The sequence below is a fragment of the Phacochoerus africanus genome, chromosome 1 (assembly GCF_016906955.1).
Source record: "Phacochoerus africanus isolate WHEZ1 chromosome 1, ROS_Pafr_v1, whole genome shotgun sequence".
Taxonomy (NCBI): Eukaryota; Metazoa; Chordata; class Mammalia; order Artiodactyla; family Suidae; genus Phacochoerus; species Phacochoerus africanus.
Genome location: NC_062544.1, coordinates 84,684,155 through 84,705,631, shown reverse-complemented (window position 1 = coordinate 84,705,631; position 21,477 = coordinate 84,684,155). Strand labels below are relative to the sequence as shown.

The 21,477-nt window shown below is 40.8% G+C and overlaps 1 protein-coding gene across 4 annotated transcripts in view; it reads left to right on the top strand.

Moving 5' to 3' along the window:
* The window catches only part of TBC1D5 (TBC1 domain family member 5), a 537,689-nt gene that overhangs the window by 492,386 nt on the left and 23,826 nt on the right, over positions 1-21,477 (top strand). For all 4 annotated transcript variants that reach the window (XM_047768951.1, XM_047768932.1, XM_047768961.1 and 1 more), the window contains one exon: positions 17,652-17,751. In XM_047768951.1, coding sequence (XP_047624907.1) covers positions 17,652-17,751 — 100 coding nt within the window. The remainder of the gene's footprint in view (positions 1-17,651; positions 17,752-21,477) is intronic.

The window sequence follows — 21,477 nt, the reverse complement described above, 5'->3', positions numbered from 1 at the left end:
GAGGTTCCCAGGCTAGGAGTCTAATTGGAGCTGTTGCCACCGGCCTACACCAGAGCCATAGCAACGCCAGATCCAAGCCACGTCTGTGACCTACACCTCAGCTCATGGCAACGCCAGATCCTTAACCCACTGAGCAAGGCCAGGGATCAAACCCGCAACCTCATGGTTCCTAGTCAGATTTGTTTCAACTGCACCAAGACGGGAGCTTCCCAAGCTTCTTTTTTTTTTTTTTTTTTTTTTTTTTTTGCTATTTCTTGGGCCGCTCCTGCGGCATATGGAGGTTCCCAGGCTAGGGGTCTAATCGGAGCTGTAGCCACTGGCCTACTCCAGAGCCACAGCAACGCAGGATCCGAGCCACGTCTGCAACCTACACCACAGCTCACGGCAACGCCGGATCGTTAACCCACTGAGCAAGGGCAGGGACCGAACCCGCAACCTCATGGTTCCTTGTCAGATTCGTTAACCACTGCGCCACGACGGGAACTCCCAAGCTTCCTTTTTTAAGATGATGGCAAAGCCATCCCTCTTCTCCCTCAGAGTTGTTGCCAGTTTAGTACAGTTGTGTGTATATCCTCATCATTTTCCAAAGTTATTTAGATAAATAGAAACTTTAGCAGTAGTTACTCTAACTCAAAGCACAATGACTATTATAAGCCATGAACAAATTAGTTTTAAAAAATTATGGGCTCCATTGTGGGCAGGGCGGGGGGAAGAAGGGAAAGAATAAAGAAAAATGTTTCAACTGGAAAAGTAGTTATGAAAAGGCACACTCCTCCCCGTTTATTGGTAGACCCCTGACTAGACTCTGGTTCCTGGCTTCCTTAGTCATATTACCCAATTTTTTTTTTACCTTCGATATTCTTACTGTTCTGCTTTAATGCTTGTCTTTCTTATTTTGCCTCTGTGATGTACTTTTAAAGATGTTCTAATTAAATAAGCCCACTGCAATCATACCTTATCTCTGGAACAGAACAGGCTTCTCAGACTGGCATCTAGGATGCTTTCAGGTGACTAATCTGACCTCTGGATCATCATCACATTTTTATTCTCAGAGACTATCAGAGTTAGGACAGGACTGTAAACAAGGTCATGAAAGTTTGCAGTCCAGTCCAGAAGTTGATGGAGGTTCCTGCATGCAGAATAATGCCCCAGTCAGTCAAGAATAAACATGAGAAATGTTGCTACATCGCCTAACATCAGGATGTGCTCAGGCTAGATTCCAGGCCATTTTTTGGGCTTGAAGCATATTTCTGAGCTCCACATGCATCTTACTCATCCATCATGATATAAAGATACATATTCCATAAAACATCAAGAACAACACTTTGGAAAACGAATTGAAGAAAATAAGAAACCATCAAGGAACGCCTAGGTAATTATGCTAACATCTATAGACTCTTAAATCCATCTCTAGATAGAAGTCAGACTTTAATACCATACAGCAGGACTATTAATAGCTATTTACTGCCCAGGATAAATGAATGTTGGTTTTTTTTCCCTCAATGTCTGTGGTCAGAGTCACCTATCCATAGGCTCTGTTATGACTGACCCCCTTTCAATACCCTTGATAGAAGTCTTCAGAATTAGGTTTGAAGGTTGGGTAGGCACAAGGTCTTTTTCTCAAATAAATGAGCAGACCTAAATCTTTTGCCAGGAATTGAGATTTGAATTTCTGAAATGGATGATTAAATGTAAAGACTGTTTCAATGCTAGCTTTTGCATTTCATGCTAAAGAGGGTCATTATTTAGGACTGAATATAACAGAAATCCTGACCCAAACCAATTTGAATAATAATGTATGTTTTTAGCTCAATTAAGTCCAAAGCACTGCTTGTTGGAATCACCTGGAGAGCTTAAACAATACCAGTAACCAAAGTACTGAATCAGAATTTCTAGGGTGGTCTTGGGTCTTGGTAATAGTTAAAACCTTACCAGGTTGTTCAAATGTATAGTGAGGTTTGGGGTTGATGATGTAGAAGCTCATCAGTGTCTTCAAGGGTCCAGGTTTCTTCCCCATCTCTGTCTCGCCCTACTCAGAGCAGACGCTTCCTCAGCTTAGAAGCAAGAAAAGAAAAAGACAGGTCTCATGGATAGCCAACTAGTATCCACGAGGATACAGGTTCAATCCCTTGCCTTGCTCAGTTGGGTTAAGGATCCTGCATTGCTTTGAGCTGTGGTGTAGTTTGAAGATGAATATACTCGCAACAGTGAAATCAATATTTGTTCCCACAAAGGTTGGCAGAAAAGCTTCAGTCTGGCGTTGCTGTGGCTGTAGCATAAGCTAGAAGCTGCAGCTCAGATTTCGACCCCTAGCCTGGGAACCTCCATATGCCACAGGTGTGGCCATAAAAAGAAAGAAAAAAGACAGGCCATGTCTTCCTGGGGCTCTGGATTGGATTGCCTTCCCCTTAGGAGAGGCTTCTGGCTGCGGGGCCCTGTTGGGGAGGACAGGAGTGAGCACAGGTGCACCAGTGCCCCTTCCCTTCAGGGTCAAGTTTAGTCAGCCCTGCTTGCATGTTGTCTGGGTCTCCAGACTGAAGCTTTTCTGCCAACCTTTGTGGGAACAAATATTGATTTCATTGTTGTGAGTATATTCATCTTCAAATGAGCAAGCATCTTCAGAATAGTCAGTTTTATTGGAGGTGGTTTATATAATTCCCCAAATCACCGGGCTGTGCAAAATCATGCATTAAAAACCCTTGAACTCATGGGGAGAATGGAATCAGGAAACAGCATTCGAAAACTTCATCAGTAATAGATAAAGCAGGAACCTAGTCAACGTGGCAGCTCTGTTTTACACATGTGAAAAGGATTATGAAATAAGTAAACACTACAGTACATAGGCCCTTAACATTGAAAAAGACCTGAAGCTTGGTTGAGGAAGTGAACCTCAGAAAGGTTGCAGTTTGTGAGCTACAGTGAAGGGATGGAAGGAGAATTCTCTGGAATCTGACAGATTTGAGTTACGAGTACAGATTTTCGCACTGAGGTCGCTGGCAGACGTGTGAGGTGTGTGCTGTATGTGTTTTTGTGTATTCCTGGGTGTCCAGGTCCAGCCACACGCAATTTTTTGCATTCACTCAGTGATTCCTAGGGATACGACTGGGCATAAGCAAACATGGAATTCATGCTATGCTCAATTGTTCCCTAATCCATCAATCTTGTTGGAACAGATTCACCTTTTCAAAACAAGCATTGTAACAGAACTGATTCTACTCCAGGTTTGATATGTAGCTTCTGAATTTGGTTGGGTTGGGGAAACAAAGAGACAGAAAGATTACATTTTTGGAGTTCCTGTCATGGCTCAGCGGTAACAAACCTGATGAGTATGCATGAGGACGCAGGTTTTATCCCTGGCCTTGTTCAGTGGGTTAAAGATCCGGCATTGCTGTGAATTGTGCTATACATTATAGATGCAGCTCAGATGTGACATTGCTGTGTCTGTGGTATAGCCAGCAGCTGCAGCTCCAATTTGACCCCTAGCCTGGGAACTTAACATATTCTGTGGGTGCAGCCCTAAAAAGACAAAAAAAGGAAAAAAAGATTACATTTTCTGTATGTTTTGTTTTCAGTTCAGTAACTGAGTTCTTGGTTCAATAATAAATTTCTGTTAATCAGAAATTTTAGAATAAGTCTCTTTTGTTGATGGTCACATACATCCCTAGTATTTTATAACATGAGTTTTCTCACTGTGAGTGTCTGACTCCCCATTGGAAATCTTCAGGGGCTCCTTCTCCCTGGATAACTCCTGCAATTTTTAGGCACAACCCAGGGCCCATGACACTCTCACCCTCTCTGGCCTTCTTGTGAGAGCCTCCCTCCAAATTGCCCCCAGCCCTCCAGGAATGAAGGACAGAAACAGGACACCGGTTTCACACCTCTGCTGTTTTGCTCCACTGTGTTTTCTGACCAAAATGATCCATGTGGTCACAGAACTCCCAGAGTTCCTTCTAGTCTCTACCCAAGCACCTCATGTCCCATGGAGCCTTCTAGAAGCTTTAAGCCCTTTCAGTAGGTAGCTGTGGTCCTACTTATGTTGCAGTGTCTGGAAACCCTCCTTTAACCTACAGAAGCAGTATCTTGAGATGGAGCTCGTCCTGCATTATCTGCAAGTGCTTCCTCTGCTTTCACGGTCAGAGAACTGCTTGTATTGTATAAGGCTCTTCTCGCAGTTGTGTCTATCACAATATTTCTTGTGCCAGATATAGTATCTGACACTCAGTAAATGTTTAGGAGTGATTGAAGCTGTTGAGGATTTTGTGTGCTGCACAAGGGTTCAGATGTACTAGACTTTCTTTCTTCTGGCCTTTTCTAGGTCTTAAAAAGTCACCTTATTTCCCAGTGGCATTCACCAACCACATATGAAAAATAACAAGAATGGTTGGTATATAGTGATAAATGAGGTTTTTATAAATTAGTTCAAGGGCTAAACTTTCTAAAGTGATATATATAGAGAGAATTAAATCCTTTTTTTTTTTTAATTCCAGAAGTCTCAGAATTGGTAATGTTTGTGTTTATCAAAGCCGTTCCAACACTTGGTTTCCTTTTACCAACTATAATTGAAAGTACTTTTTAAACTAGGCTAGATCCTCTGCTTGGATTTGCTGTAAGGAACCATTTTTTGTTTGTCTCTAAAGGGACATCATGGGGGTCATTTAGCCCAGAGAATGGTGGTACAAGGGTGCACATTTCATCCTCACACGGGTCAGTTAGCTTTGCCGTAAGAAAAACAGTCTTGGCCGAGGCCCTTCTATCTGGGTCAGCCATTGTGCCGATACCTCCTTTGGTGCCAGAAACCATACGGGAAAACATGCAGATGGTTCTACCCAGCCAGCGACACTGTGAGAAGCCCAGCTGGACGCTGGTGCTGGCTGGGTGGTTTCATCAGTTGGTCTGATCACATGTAAGTGGAGAGGGGGAAACCCTTGATAAATAAAGTAACATCTGTGCCGATTGGCATGGTGAGCACAGAACCATTCTGATTTACAAAAGATCAGTCAGGTTGCCTAATTATAAAAATACAACTTCATAGCCTTACAAGTCCAAAAGATGGGGTTATTTCCCTATGAATGCCATCTAATGAACTGGCCAAACAGTCTCTTCTGGAAGAGATCTTTTTTCCCCAGTTAAAATGTTCAGAAGCCAGGCAGTTGCCTTAACAACTGTACTTAACATTTTTATACCTTTTGAGTTTGTAAAAGCTAGGAAGTTCCTAAGACATACCATATGCATGTGCTTATTGACTTAAAAGAGCAGTAACAGGATTTTTGCAAATAGTAAGGTTTGTAACTGAGAGTAAGGCTTTATTCCTCCTCTAGTTATACCTGTGTTAAGGTTGTCCTAATTAAAGTTTTAATTTCCAGTATTTTTATTTTAGGATTGTACTTTAGAACATACAGCACATGATCCAGTTTTCTGTTACCATTCTTATCTTTTCTGTTTATTGTTTTATAGACAACCTCTAGAAAGGCAAAATTAGAGTATAAGAGCTCCCAGTGTTGAAATGGCAAGGGGCATAAAAGCGTGTTTCTAAGTGCTAAAGGTATTGAGTAGATATTACTATGATTATTATTAAAATATCTTCAGAAAATCAGGGATAAATTTAAATACCATAGATTATGGACATGTACCATTTTCTTTTTATTGGCATTTGTGTTTGAAAAGTGCCCTTTATTCCGATACTTATACACAGCCTATGTTTATCAAAAGTTACAGAAGAGGGCACGCATAATTCACCAAAATTCATTTACATTTGGATTTAAAATAAGTGTGTGTATGTGTGTTTGCAGTAGAATAAATTGATACCTATCAGTCTAAGAATTAGTTTAGAATAGAATAGTGAAGCGGCTCTGGACAGGACTGGCTGAGAGAGATTGCAAAGCTGTCTTGAGAGCCCATTACCCTGCTTCTCCTCCCTGCATCCTCCTCCTTGTTGAGAAGAGGTCTCCTGGACTGTTACCAAATGTGCTTCTAGCCCTGCAGCCATCTGTTAAAACCACCTTAGCGAGGAGAAATAGTAAAGTGCTTCACAAGCTTCCCCCGAGGGATTGCAAACTGTATTCACAAGTGACTAGGAAGTCTCGAGATGGGTTGTCCAAATCCTCGCCGTTCAGAGTGGACCACCTGCACCGTTATCCCCAGGGAGCTTGTTAAAAATACTGAATCTCAGACCCCACCTCAGACCTACTAAATTAGACTGCCTTAAACAACATTCTCTAGGTAATTTTCATGTGTATTAAAGATTGGAAAGAATTAGTCTAAGTAATTGAATACCAAATCAGAAATGAGATTTTCTGTAGATAATGCCAGCTTCAGGTTTATCCTGCTGTGAACATGTCCTGGTGGGTGACGGGTGAGTGCTTTCTATGTGTGAACCCTGCTCTTAGGACATTTTGCATGTTTTAGCTTCGTTAATCCTCAAAAGACTTTGAGGTCAGTGATATATTATCTCCCATTTGACGGTTGAGAGAACTGAGACATAGAGAGGCAGTTTAACTCCTGGCAACAACAACAAAAAATTTCTAGTCATCACTGGACAATGGGTAATTTCTACCTTACCAGTTAGCACCAAAAGAATAAAATGGGGTAAGATACTAAGATCATTTTTTACTTCCTCAATAAAAATCATTAAAGGCAGTTGAATAAGAGGAAACTTCTTTCTCTTAATTTTGTGAGCTTTCATCTTCAGTTTGTAAAATATTATTTATAATCCATATCCCCTATGGCCTACCCAGGGCAAGCACGTGATTTGAGTTAATTATTTTAACCTGCTCACACCTGACTTCAAAAGGATACTTGGAACAATTCTGTGTGTAAAACAATGACGTGAATATGAGTTTAATATGTAATTGGTCAATTTGAGGGCCGTGTTAAAAGTCAAGTTGCAGTTTGTTAGAGAAAATTTTTGCACAGAAGAATAACTTTCTCCCTCTACTTCACCTGGTTGATAGCAGTGCCCTGCAGTTCCTCTTGGACTGCTGCAGGGAACTGGTTGGGAGATACCCTGTTGGGGACCAGATGAGGCAGCGTGATCAGAGAGCCCACCTGGCAAAAGCCTGGCTCTCACCTCCCCGGTCATGCTTATTTTAGGGCAGGCAGTTTTTAACAATGTAAGGAGGCAGTTTTCTCTTTTATTTTGATAAAATAGACATAACATAAAACTTACCATCTAAATCATTTTTAAGTGTACAATTAAGTGGTATTAAATTCTTTCACAATGTTGTGCATCCATCTCCATAACTCTTTGTATCCCATAAATTTGAAACTCCATGCCCACTAAACTATAACCTTCTACTCCCCCACACAGTTCCCTTGGCAGCTGCCAGTCTACTTGCTGTCATTATGACTTGACCACTCTAAGTATCTCATATAAACGGTACTTTGTATAAATACCATACAGTAGCTGTATATTTGTGACTAGCTTATTTCACTTAGCATGATGTCGTCAAGGTTTATCCATGTTGTAGCATATGTCAGAATTTCCCTCCTTTTTAAGGCTTATTAATATTCCATTGTATGTATATACCACACTTTGCTTATCATCCCTCTGTTGGGAGACACTTGGGTTGCTTCTGCATTTTAGCTATTATAAATAATGCTGCTGTGAACATGGATGTACAAATATCTCCTTGAGATTCTCCTTTCAGTTATTTGAGTATATACCCAGAAGTGGAATTGCTGGATCATTCAGTAATTACATTTTTTTAATGATTTTTATTTTTTCCAGTATAGTTGGTTTACAGTGTTCTGTCAGTTTTCTACTGTACAGCAAAGTGACCCAGTCTCACACACACTCACACACACACACATCAAAATTTTTTAAAAATTGTGCGTCAAAACCCACAGCAGAGTAAAAAGGCATCCTACTTTTTACAAAATATACAAAATATACAATATATTAACATATATACAATAGTATATTTATATATTATATATTAATATATATACAATTAATATATATACTATATACACACACAATATATATACTATAGACACACACACACACACACACACACGCAATACATTCTTTTTCTCACATTAACCTCCATCATGTTCCATCACAAGTGACTGGATATAGTTTCTTGTGCTATACAGCAGGATCCCATTGCTTACCCACTCCAAAGCAATAGTTTGCATCTATTAACCCTGGATTCGAGTCCATCCCACTATTTTTTGAGGAACATTTGTACTGTTTTCCACATCAGCCTTTACCATTTACCATTCCTATAAATAGTGTACAAGGGTTCCAGTTTTTCTACATCCTCACCAACATATGCTATTTTCTGGTTTGAGGATAATAACCATCCTAATAGATGTGAGATAGTATCTCATTATGGTTTTGATTTGTATTTCTCCAAAGATTAGTGATATTGAGCATCTTTTCATGTGCTTATTGGCCATCTGTATGCCTTCTTTGGAGAAATATCTATTTAGGTCTTCTGCCCAGGTTGGGCTTTTTGTTTTTTTGTTTTTTTGTTTTTTTTTGTTACTGCTATTGAATTTTAAGAATTTTCTATATATTCTGTATATTAATCCCTGATCAGACATATGATTTACAAGTATTTTCTCCCTGATGCAACCGCCGGGGGCTTAATCTCTAGAATATATAAACAACTTATACAACCCAACAGCAAAAAAGTCAATCAATCAATGGAAAAATGGGCAAAAGACCTGAATAGACATTTCTCCAAAGAAGATATACAGATGGCCAGCAAACACATGAAAAAATGCTCAACATCGCTGATTATAAGAGAAATGCAAATCAAAACTACCATGAGATACCACCTCATACCAGTCAGAATGGCCGTCATTAATAAATCCACAAAGAACAAGTGCTGGAGGGGCTGTGGAGAAAAGGGAACCCTCCTGCACTGCTGGTGGGAATGTAAACTGGTACAGCCACTATGGAGAACAGTTTGGAGATACCTTAGAAATCTATACATAGAACTTCCATATGACCCCGCAATCCCACTCTTGGGCATCTATCCGGACAAAACTCTACTTAAAAGAGACACATGTACCCGCATGTTCATTGCAGCACTATTCACAATAGCCAGGACATGGAAACAACCCAAATGTCCATCGACAAATGATTGGATTCGGAAGAAGTGGTATATATACACAATGGAATACTACTCAGCCATAAAAAAGAATGACATCATGCCATTTGCAGCAACATGGATGGAACTAGAGAATCTCATACTGAGTGAAATGAGTCAGAAAGACAAATACCATATGATATCACTTATAAGTGGAATCTAATATCCAGCACAAATGAACATCTCCTCAGAAAAGAAAACCATGGACTTGGAGAAGAGACTTGTGGCTGCCTGATGGGAGGGGGAGGGAGTGGGAGGGATCGGGAGCTTGGGCTTATCAGACACAACTTAGAATAGATTTCCAAGGAGATCCTGCTGAATAGCATTGAGAACTTTGTCTAGATACTCATGTTGCAACAGAAGAAAGGGTGGGGGAAAAAATGTAATTGTAATGTATATATGTAAGGATAACCTGACCCCCTTGCTGTACAGTGGGAAAATAAAAAAATATATATATATTTTCTCCCATTCTGTGGGATGCCCTTTTACTCTGTTGTGGTTTTTGATGCACAATTTTTTTATATATTTTTAAAAATTTTGTTGAAGTCCGTTTGTCTACTTTTCCTCTTGTTGCCTGTGCCTTTGGTGTCATAGCTAAGAAATCAGTGCCAAATTTAATGTCATGAAGCTTTTACTTTGCTTTTGCTTTTGCTTAGATCTTACATTTAGGTTCTTGATCCATTTTGAGTTAATTATTTATATATGGTAAGAGATAGCAGTCCAGGGACTTCCCTTCATGGCTCAGCAGTTAACAAACCTGACTAGGACCCATGAGGATGCAGGTTTGATCCCTGGCCTCACTCACTGTGGTAAGGATCCAGTGTTGCTGTAAGCTGTGGTGTAGGTTGCATACGCGGCTAGAATCTGGCATTGCTGTGGCTGTGATGTTGGCCAGTGGCTACAGCTCCAGTTTGACCCCTAGCCTGAAAGCTTCCATGTGCCGTGGGTGCAGCCCTAAAAAAAAAAAAAAGCAGTCCAACTTAATTTTTTTTTTTCTTTTTGCCATTTCTTAGGGCTGCTCCCTCAGCATATGAAGGTTCCCAGGCTAGGGGTCGAATCGGAGCTGTAGTCTCCAGCCTAGCCAGAGCCACAGCAACTCAGGATCCAAGCCGCGTCTGCAACCTTACATCACAGCTTATGGCAATGCCGGATCGTTAACCCACTGAGCAAGGGCAGGGACCGAACCCGTAACCTCATGATTCCTAGTCGGATTTGTTAACCACTGCGCCACGATGGGAACTCCCCCAACTTAATTCTTTTACAAATGGATATTGTGTTTTCCCAGCACCATTTATTGAAATTACTGCCTTTTCCCCCATTTAATGGTCTTGGCACCCTTGCAAAAATTATTTGACCTTATATGTGAGAGTTTATTTCTGGTTCCTTATTGTATTCCATTGTTCTTGTATGTCTGTTTTTATATCAGCACCACACTGTTTTGATTACTGTAACTCTGTAGTAAGTTTTGAAATCAGAAAGTGAGTCCTCCTAATTTGGCCTTCATCAAGATCGTTTTGACTATTCAGAGTCCCTATGAATTTTGGGTTGAATCTTTCTATTTCGGCAAAAATGTCAGTGGGATTTTAATAGATACTGCATTAAATCTGCAGATCATTTTGGGTTGTATTGATAACCTAGTAATATTAAGTCTCCCAGCCCATGACCGTGAGATTTATTTCCATTTCTTTGTCTTTAATTTCTTTAAACAATGTTTGTAATTTTCTAACATATAAGATTATATTATTTTTAAAGCAGATTTTATTTCTTCCTTTCCCACTTGAATGCTTTTTACTTCTCTCTCTTGCCTAATTGCTCTGGCTGGAACTTTCAGTACTATGTTGAATAGTCTTGGATGTTCTCACTTTAAGTGCAGAGAAAGAAGATGATACCCTGAAAGTGCTGCTCAGGGTTTGTACATTGGACCAAATATTATAATTATTTACTTTTTTACAAATTATCTCATTTGAGTTATTCTTACTGTTTAGTGTTGTTTAGAGAACAGATTTGTTTAGACTATAGAGGTGCTTAGAATTTGATTCAGAATCAATTTTGGTAATTTAAAAATAGTAATATCTCCTTTTTTGTCCTTTGTAATTGTCTTTTACGTTTTTTCTTATTTCCTCTCTGCTGTGTTATTTGAATAATGATTTGATTTGATCTTTACAGAAATGATAATCTGAGTTCATTGTAGAAAATCCAGAACAAATAAGGAGGGAAATGACCTACAAATCCCACCATTTAGACAGTAACCCCCCACACACCAAAAGCATAATCATTCTTTACCTACCACTTTTCCAGTCAATACATGATATGTTACTGTTAAATGTTCTCCTGTGAGAACATTTGACTTTGAGTTGTATAATATTCTGTGCATCAGTGTACCACTAGTTACCCAAGTCCCCTGTCATTAGCCATTTAGGATTTGTGTGGAATGTTTGTATGCATGGTACCATCGAAACAATAAGGAACTTCCTGGGGGTTGTTTTTGCATGTGTCCATAATTCCTTGGAATAACTTCCTAGAACTATATTAATAATCTGGAGACAACAAAATGAACATTTTACTGTGTGCCAGCACTTCATCTGGAATATCTCATGTAATTCAGTCCTCCAGCGATCAGCCGAGGTAGGGAAGATTATTATCCTCATTTTACAGGCAGGAAACAGGCCCAGCGAGCTCTGCTCTGGGGTCGGGGGTCTCACAAACCCCATGTGATACACACGGATGCCAGGGCTGGCTACTGTGCTCCCACTTACTCCCCAGAACGGGTGCCCTGGTCACACACCCAGGCCACTTATTTTTATGCTCTTGAAAAGCCTTCCTCGTGTTCCTCTGCTGTGTTTCCTGAGCGTGCCTTCCTCTGCTGACACCATACGCCCTGGCTGGGTTTCCATGTTTGTATTTCGCCCTTGTGTAACCACAGCTTCCTCAGAACATCCGGGGCCTTCCCACTTTTTCTCCTCAAGACTTTCCGTTTCCTTCACTTCCCACTCCCTACTCACCCATCTGCTCCACAAAGACTGGGCGTCTTTCCTGTCTTCCGGCTGCTATATATAGCCTGTTCCTGCTGCCTGCCAGTCGCTGTCAGTTCCTTGTCTGCCTCTCCGCAATCTGAGGACACCAACTTGGCAGCTAAGTGGAACTCCACCCTGGTGCTCTTCCTGCCCCCCTTTTCTCCAGACTGGGCATGCTGGGCTTTCCCTTAGTCCAGGGACAGGGACTCCCCTGCAGCCTGTGTGGTTAGGACAGGGCCACAGCCCCCAGAACATCAGTTCAGAAAAACACGAGGGCTGAAAGGAAGGGAAGAGGAACCTCAGCTCCGGCTGCTCTCCACGCCTTGACTCAGCTCAGGCTCTTTGCCCTTGCCCCCATTTTTCTAATTCCAGTCTACTGTTGACTGTTTACTTAAAACAGCTTCCTTCATCCTTTCCTCTGAGCCAAGTCCTCCTCCCTCAAGACCCATTACAAATGCTACCTCTTCCAGAAAATCTGCCTTCACTTGTAGGCATTTCTGTGGATTAGAAGCTGTCTGCCTTCCCCATTATTGCAGAGGCTCCCCTTTCATAGCTCCTGCATGTGCTCCTCTCCTCCTTCTAAATTCACCTCCCTCTACATTTGCAGAGGTCAGAATTCATGTGTCATTCATTAGTGTATTTCCTACAAGGCCTAACACAATGAAAATGAATATATTTGTGGAACAATTTGATAAGTGACTAAACAATAAACTACAAAAGCTCACCCTCTTATTAACCAAGAAATAAAGACATTGAAGCATTAACAAAATTGATATATAAAATCCATATATTATAAAACCATTCAAACAAGTGAGATGTGCCCTGTCCATGGAAGTGTAATGATGTGTATCAGCTCTTTGGGGGTGAATGGTGGGTGGAAACACCACTTAAAAAAAAAAAGTAAATTCAGAACACATTTCTTCAGATCCAGTCAAAATGAAATCACAGCCAATCCTTCCTGAATGTTTTTGGAGGAAAACAAATGTAGAAAGCCATTTGGGGTTAGGACTTACCAATAGTGAATTTCCCTTAAAGGAAACTGAGAGATCAAGTTATTCATTGGAAGGGCCTAGTAATCCAGAGTAAGAAAGAAATGTCCACAGGAAAGAGATGGGAGAAATGGGCCAAGTGGCCTGGTTATCAAACAGCCATCTCAACTTTGGCATCACTTCTAGAGAGCATGGCTTATACAGGAGACCACGTTTCAGGTAGGACATGAGAGAATCCACCTCATAGGTTTGTTGTGGGGATTAAATGATCTAATGCATACGAAGCCCAGGGCCAAGCATATTACAGTCACTATAAAAGGGTTAGATGCCAGCAGCTTGCCCTTCCAATGGGGTAGCCCTTGTCCTCTAGTCCTTCCCTGAGAGGCCGCCAGGTCCCCCGATGCTGTGTTGCACACATAGTCTGCATGTGGCCCTACGTCCTAATCCTCCATCAGTTTCTTGGCTTGCACATCGGTTGACCATCCAGAACTTAAGGCAGTGGTGGATCTTAAGTCCTAATTCATCTTTCTGGGCTGAACCACATAAAGGTTTTTAAACCAGAAACCAGTGTTTTCCAAGAGTGAATCATAAAAATCCTCATTTAAAATCTATTACACTGTTTTGACATGATAAATAAAAAATTTTTATGGAAAAATGATTCCCTTTATGGAGCACCTACTCTGTGCCCAGACACTCTCTGTGTGTTATCATTTTATTCTCCTGCTAGTACCGCCAAGTAGGTACTTGGTCCACTTGGTGAGAAGACCACGAAATCAAGGAACTTGTTCAGGATTACACAGCTAGTAGCTGGTAGAGAGAGGATTTGAACCCAGGTGCGTCTGCCTCTGAATTCCACCCCATGCTACCATCCTCCCCCCTGGAAGGTTGAGCATGTGTGCAAAAGTAACTACGATAAGCATTTCTCTTCATGTCTTATGTATACATAAAACTGACACTAACTGTTTGTTTTTATAAAACCTCAAGGCAATTAGCCAAGCATTTGTTTTTGATTACAGAGGACCAGCTTAATGAAAACAGATGACTAAAGCTGTCAGTATCTGAAGCATGTTAGTTGGAAGGCGTATGGAGCCTGAGAAGCTAAGATAGAAATGAAATGTAAAGTCGCTTCCCACAATTTTAGAAACCTGATTCTTGGCTCTTTCTTTTATCTGTAATTATATAGAAGAGTGAAGAATAAATGACAAGCCACCCCTTTTGCCTCCAAGTGATTCCATTTCTATTTATAAAGTCTGAGTGATAGTTGAAGGGCTTAGGAATGTTTTAAGATTAAGCATACTCTAGAGAGGTAATACAGGGGATTTCAAACTTCTAAACCGAAGAGGTTCTTGGGCCCCTTGACCTGTTTCAACCAGAATGCTCCTCCTATCTCAAAATTGGGCTTTTGTGTCAGCTTTCCTTGGAAATAAAGATGTAAATGAATGAAAAGTGCCATTTTCCACAGTGTAGATTCCATTCATAGTGAGGTTTACTTGGGATTTAGGCAAGCGAGATGCTCTTCCCTTGGCACCAGAGCCCTAAGCAAAAGTGGACGCTTGAAAGAGCATGTTTTATATACCCGTGTGCCCACCCAGCACGTGCTTTGGGGTGCTGTGCTCTCGGGTCTGCCTTGTACACTTTTGTAGGTTGTGTACTTCATAGTTGACAGGGTGCCATTCTCATCCCATTTCCCTTAGAGCAGTGTCCCTACTAGCACAGTAAAACGCCTGGAAGAAGCGACGTCTTCGAACTATAGTCTTCAGCTCTCCAACACCCCACCACCCACAGGCTGAGCCTGTGTCGCCTTATGTGTCTCATTTCAAGCCTTCTTCTCTCCCAGCTTATAAAAGAAAGCAAACTGAGCAAAATAAACCCATTTAGGTAGGAATGACTGCTGGGGATTAAAACTCCCAAAGGTTTGTGCATTTTATAAGAAGCAATTTCTTAATCCAGATTAAACTAATGTATAGTCTAAATAGAGAAGAGGTTTTAAGCCAGGAGGTAGGACATTCCTAGTATCCCTTTCCATTCTGGCCTTTCAGCAGCCCAGTTGGTAGCCAAGTGCAAAGACAAACTCTGGCCACAGCTGAGTCAGTCTCCTTCTTTCAAAGGACTGCCACACTCTGGCCTCAGTACAGTTCTAGACTTGTCCAGTTGGGTTTGTATCTGTAACATGTTGGAAAGGTGACTTGTTCAGTCAAAAGGAGAGGAGTCAGGGACTGGTATTCTCATAGCATTTATTCTCATTTCTTTATAAGACTTTCATGTGCTCTGCTTCATACTTTATATAACTTTCCTATTCCAGCTACAAGCTTGTAAGCTCCTTGGAAGCAGAGTTCTGCGTTTTACCGTCTCCAGGAAGTGCTAAAGTTAGGCTCAGATTGGGTAGAGGATTATTTAAGGTTATGTGACTTGTCAATGGCAGGACCCAAAATAGATCTCAGATTTCCTCCTGCTGTGTACCAAGCTGGTGTTCTTTTCATTCCACCACTGTGTCAGTTACCAGTTGCTGAGTAACAAACCACCCCAAAACCCCATTCCTCAAAACAGCATTGTTTCTTCTCACAGGTTTATGACCCAGACCAAGGTCTGATTGGGCTGCTCTTCTGCTTCCCATGGTGCTAACTTGGGCCACTCACTTGGCCGGCTGCAGATGGGTTGGGCTGAAAGGTCCAGGAAGACTTCATTCCCATATCTAGAACCTCATTCCTTCTCCTGCGGCCTCTTTCTCTCTATATTTTCTGTCTTCTCTTTCAGTCTCCTATGCTGGGCTTCTTTACAACTAACTATGGTAGCTGTCTTCCTCTGGTGAAAGCAGAAGGAAGCAGAAGTTGGCAAGCCTCTTACACTAGCCCCAAACTAGCACAGTTTGACTTCTGCCTTGGCTTCTCTTGATCAAGGCAAGTAACAGGCCAGCCCAGATTTGAGGGCTCGATGAGTGGAACAGCATGTACGTTGGAGGAAGGAATCGATGGTTACCGTCTTTGGAGACTAACCACAACCTTAGTTAACCAAGAGATGTAGCCTTCTTTCTCTGATTCCTGTAAGGTTCTGATAGAACAGGGAAACTCAAGTCTGTGCAGAAACAAAGGAGAAAAAGGAGAAGAAAAATGCCTTGAAACATCTCATCCTTTTCTACATAAAGCCCAGCCGGTTTGTGCTTACGCTTGTGCAATCTTACAGTGGGCATTTCACAATAATTTGTTTTTAGAGCCACTGCTAAGTCTGTTTTCTGCATCAGGCATTTAAATGCATATTCCTAAGGACTCATACTCCAGGCAGCTGTTAAAAACAGTACTTTTCAGTGCCAAGTATATGTATTGCTAAAATGTGGTACACCTACAAGTAACCTTTTCAACTCTTAATTTCCATCTTTGTGTCATATTGTACTCAGTCTCCAAGAAAAAGCACATCTTGGAAGGCTTCTCTTCCCTTCTTTTTAACGACAAATGATTCTTATGTGAAAGGACGAGCGTCTAAGACTGAAAAATCAATTTTCTAGCCTTGCCCAGCTCTGGTAACATCCTTTCTTTATATTACAGCTAACTTGGTTTAAAATATCCTACATTCTGAGGGTTATTCTCTTTCTCTGAGAAATTAACTCCCTAAATTTCCTAAGATTCCTTGGGAAATTTTTTGTATGGATTATTTTTTTTCTTTAAAAAACCAAAAAACCCAGACTTTATCCTTTTGTTACAGTCTGATTGTCTTTGACCATTTGATTAATTATCCCACCCAAAGTATATTTTTTTTCCTAGAAATAGTCAAATAAATAAAAAGCTCTCTAGTACCCTTTCAAGAGAGGAAATGTAAGAGCAGTTAATTATGGGCTGTGGGGGCAAAACTTTTTCAAGTGCTTTGGGAATTCTCATATGGTAAGAAATTATCATTGTCTAGAGAATGATAAGATTTGTCTTATACAAATGGAAACCTTTGGTTTCTCATGTGTGTGTGAAAATGTGATAGTTTTGTACCAGCTGTCAAGGGAGTAAGGTCCACCGAAATCCCATTTACTCTCCCAGTTTATGTGAATAGGTAGTTATTGAAGATATTTTATGTACTTTGTTAAAATACAAGGTTGTATGGGTAAACATTTACAGATGGCACAAAACTGGCATTCAATTAGGAAAAGTCTAGATTTAAAAAAAAAAAAAAAAAACAACTCCAATTTACCTGTACTCTGTTTTGGTGGTGGTGGCAATAGTTGCTCTTGTTTATTTGTTGCTTCTTTTTTGTCTAGGACTAAAAAGACATTGTGGCTCTTTAAAATAGTCTAGTTCGGAGTTCCCGCTGTGGCGTAGTGGGTTAAGGATCCAGTGTTGTCTCTGTGGCAGCACAGGTTCAATCCCTAGTGCCGTGGATTAGGGCTCTGGTGTTGCCACAGCTGCAGCATGGGTCACAATTAGACTCGCATTCAGTTCCTGACCCAGGAACTTCCATGTGCTGCAGATGTGGCCAAAAGGAAAAAAAAGAAATCCAGATCATTTGGAGAACTTTGGGGATTTTTGTTGGTTTCTTTTTTCATTTTCGTATCTTTGCCCCCTTCATTTTAGGAAGAAGAATTAGAAGCCCAAATTTCCTTCCTTCAAGGACAGTTGAATGACCTAGATGCCATGTGCAAATACTGTGCAAAGGTGATGGACACTCATCTTGGTGAGTGAAGTACTTTGGTCCTGGGAATGTTGACAGTCACAACAACGGCCACGGGAGCCTGGGTTGAACTCTTGCCGTGAGCTATCTCATGTAATCCTCATGGCAGTGCTGCAGCAGTCACTCTCCACTTTGCACAGATGAGGAAACTGAAGCACAGAGAGATTAATAAAATTTCCCCAAATTGTAGCACTAGTAAGTGGAGTGGAAATTCAAAATCAAGCAATCTGATTGTAGATTTCAGCTCTCAACCGCTGCACTGCCGTTTGTAAATAAAGGCAAATATTTGTAAATATCTGAACCCCAAACCAAAATGAAACATTGAGCTTCCAGAATCAAATAGTCAGCTGTACTGTTGTGCCAACCTGCCTGTAATCACTAACGTGATTATTTTGGCAATGCTTTCTTTACTTTTTCAAATATATGCTTTAACCAACCTGCCTGAAATGCATGTCAAGGCCATGACCTTTTCTTACTTCTGAATGTGCCTGTAAGAGATGTCCTAGTTTGAAGTGCAGTTTACAGGTGAATTGTCCATATGTCACATGGTGAGCCCCCAGGCCTTACTTTCAACTCTTGTGAAAGTTCTGTATTTGGTATTAGAAATGGTCTCTGCTGGATCACCGGTGTATTGCTTCAGGAGCTCCTTGATGCTTGCAGAATTTCTGTAATGCATTCTGTTACAATTTTCAGCCCACTGATGGACATCCTTTTCTTCTCCATTCTAGTGTCTAGCTGCTGTAGTTTGGAAGTAAGACATGTACTATCATGGAAATGATCAGTATGCTGCTCAGTGGGTGTGGAGAAGGGGTAAATGTGATCATTGAAAGAAATTAGGATGCATGCCACCTATGAGGGAAAACCAAACAGAACCCACCGAGGCCTCTTCCCAGCCAGGGCCCTGAGAGTGGCCCATCCTTGGGGCCTTCCTAAAGGTAGACTCTGTACATCAGACCCCACCCACTTCTTGACTTGTTAGGTTATGGGTCCACTGAACGTGGACAAAACAGCTGTCATTTGGATGTAGCCTGAAACTTTACTAGCCTCGAGCAAGTAGTAAATGTTCTCTTCCAGATTTGGGACAGGTGCTTGATGCAAGTGGCCAGTAGCCTCCCAGTGTCTTACTAGGCAGCTGGCTGGGCCCTGTTCTATCCTCAGCCTTCTTTCTGTTATTTTGACCCCTCCTTCAGAGAAAGGGCTCAAAAGGAAGAGAAGAGGAGAAAATATGATGGATCATTGAAAGGGATAGACTCTCTAATCACAGCAAGAGGCATTCCCCTGTCACATCTGATTCCACCCACTTCAAAACTGTTTATATGCTACTTTGCAATCAATTTCAAAAATTCATATGGAATTAACTACATGAATCTTATGGTATCACACTTCAAAATGCATCAAAGGGGAAGTAATGAAGAGGTAGTTTATATATAGATAACTAATATGTATTACATAACTAGTCTTAGTTAATTTAAATATAATTTTAATTGTAAAGTAGGTGTGAGCATGTGTGTGTGCGCATGTGTGTATTTTTGGCTTCCCCAGCTATATGGGTGACTTTTTCATTACTTGATTTTGTTTCTGACCAAAGTAGAACAAAGAAGTGACTGAGAAGATTTACTGGAACTCTAGAAAAATCCTGTTAGGAACTTTCCAAGATGTTTGGTCCACATAGCAGCTTTTAAAGCAGCTTTACTTAAGCCTCAGAATATTCAAACCGCCTTTGCTCTGATTTTATTCTTTCCATCAGCACTAAAATCATTTTCTCACTGCTTTTGCTTTTAGGGGGAAACACTTGAATTAAAGAAAAGCCCACACCAGCTGTAAATTTTCAACTAACTGTAAACTAGATTTGTTTTTGTGTGTACGTTTCACTTTCAGCCAGAATCCCTTCACAGAGCTGTGGACTTCTTTTTGCCATGTAAACAGCATGGCTCCATTTTTACAGTGGAGTTGAGGGTTGCTACAAAGAATTCCTGGCCCCAGGGCCTGCAGATGCATTTTATTTTATTTATTTTATTTTACACTGACTTATTAAAGGGTTTTCCTGGGTTATAGGCAGTTTTGATTCCAAGCGAAAATTTGAGGGAAACACAAATGCCGGGGCCAGCTCAGCAGGATGGGGCTGAAGAACGGGTGCTGTGGAACTTAAGGAAAAATAGTTAACATAAAACAAGACACAGAGACATTTATCTTGAGTAAAGGTGGGAGCCAGGGAACTCAAGGTCTCAGGGACCAAGAGCGCCCTGCCTCAAGAAACCACACTGCTGTTATTGTGAGATCAAGTGAGGAGTGGCTATGGGTGGATGATACAGGGTTTGTTTACTATAATATAAGTTCTTTTACTATTTAGAAAGCCACTTAGGTGGTAAAGGGTTAAGCTCTTACTCTGACCTCTAGGCACATAACAGTTCTTAAGCTTAAGTCACTTATGCCTTTAGGTCTTTGTTCTTAAGCTTAAGTCATTTACCAGCACTGTGACTGTTTTTCAAAGCAGGAAGATGGGATAAAGTAAGCCAAGAAGATGGGATAAAGTAAAGAAGGACAAGATGGAGTTTTCAAGGAAACATGTCTTGCAACACACAAAGATGAAGTGAAGCTCTTAATTTACTTTTTCACTTTCTATACTTCCTTTAAAAATGACTTCAATACCCTAGTATTTTTCCATATGAACTTTTCTATTTTTCATGATTATTAAAGTGGTACAAAATTGGAACAACTGCAAAATCCATTGGTAAGTGATTGATTGTGATATAGTAATGCAATCTTTATGAAGATTAAAATGCTTTATTACCATAAGGAGATGTTCATAATCTATTTTGAAGTGAAAAAAGCAGGTGGCACAATAGAATATATTTGATGTGAAAATAACCATTAACAGTGGTGGCATGAGTGAAAGGAAGGTTGTAGAGGGACTTTCCAAGGGACCTAATCTTCTATGCTTGGAAAATCTGTAGACACCTTAAGTGCACGTAACTAACACCTGGAGGTTGATCTTTACACTGCAGGCAAGAGTCAGCTATAAGAGCTGCTGCAGTCATACCTGAGGAGAGACAGTCTCATGGGCGTCAGACAGACAAAGGGTTGAAACCAGGCTTTGTCACTTCTGAGATCAGTTTGCTTCAGGCCTTCACGGCCTGTTCATGTCTTCATGTATAAAATGGAGATACAAATATCTATCTTGGAGTTTCCATTGTGGCTCATCAGAAATGAATCCGACTAGGAACCATGAGGTTGCGGGTTCAATCCCTGGCCTTACTCAGTGGGTTAAGGATCTGGCGTTGCCGTGAGCTGAGGTGTAGGTCGAAGATGCAGCTGGGGTCCTGTGTTGCTGTGGCTGTGGTGTAGGCCGGCAGCTGTAGCTCCAATTCAACCCCTAGCCTGGGAACCTCCATATGCCATGGGTGCGGCCCTAAAAGGACAAAAAAGACAAAAAAAAAAAAAAACTATCTTGCCAGTTCATGCAGGACTAATGCAAGACTAATATATTTTTAAAGCCCAGCACAGGTTGGATGTTCAAGACAAAGCCTCACTCTTTCTCCTTAACCCTTTAAAAAATTTTATTGGAGTATAGTTGTTTATAAGGTTGTGTTATTTTCAGGTGTACAGCAAAGTGATTCAGTTATACATATATATATAGATTCATTCCTTTTCAGATTCTTTTCCCATATAGGTTATTACAGATTATTGAGTGGAGTTCCCTATTGTATAGTAGTCCTTTTTGATTACCTG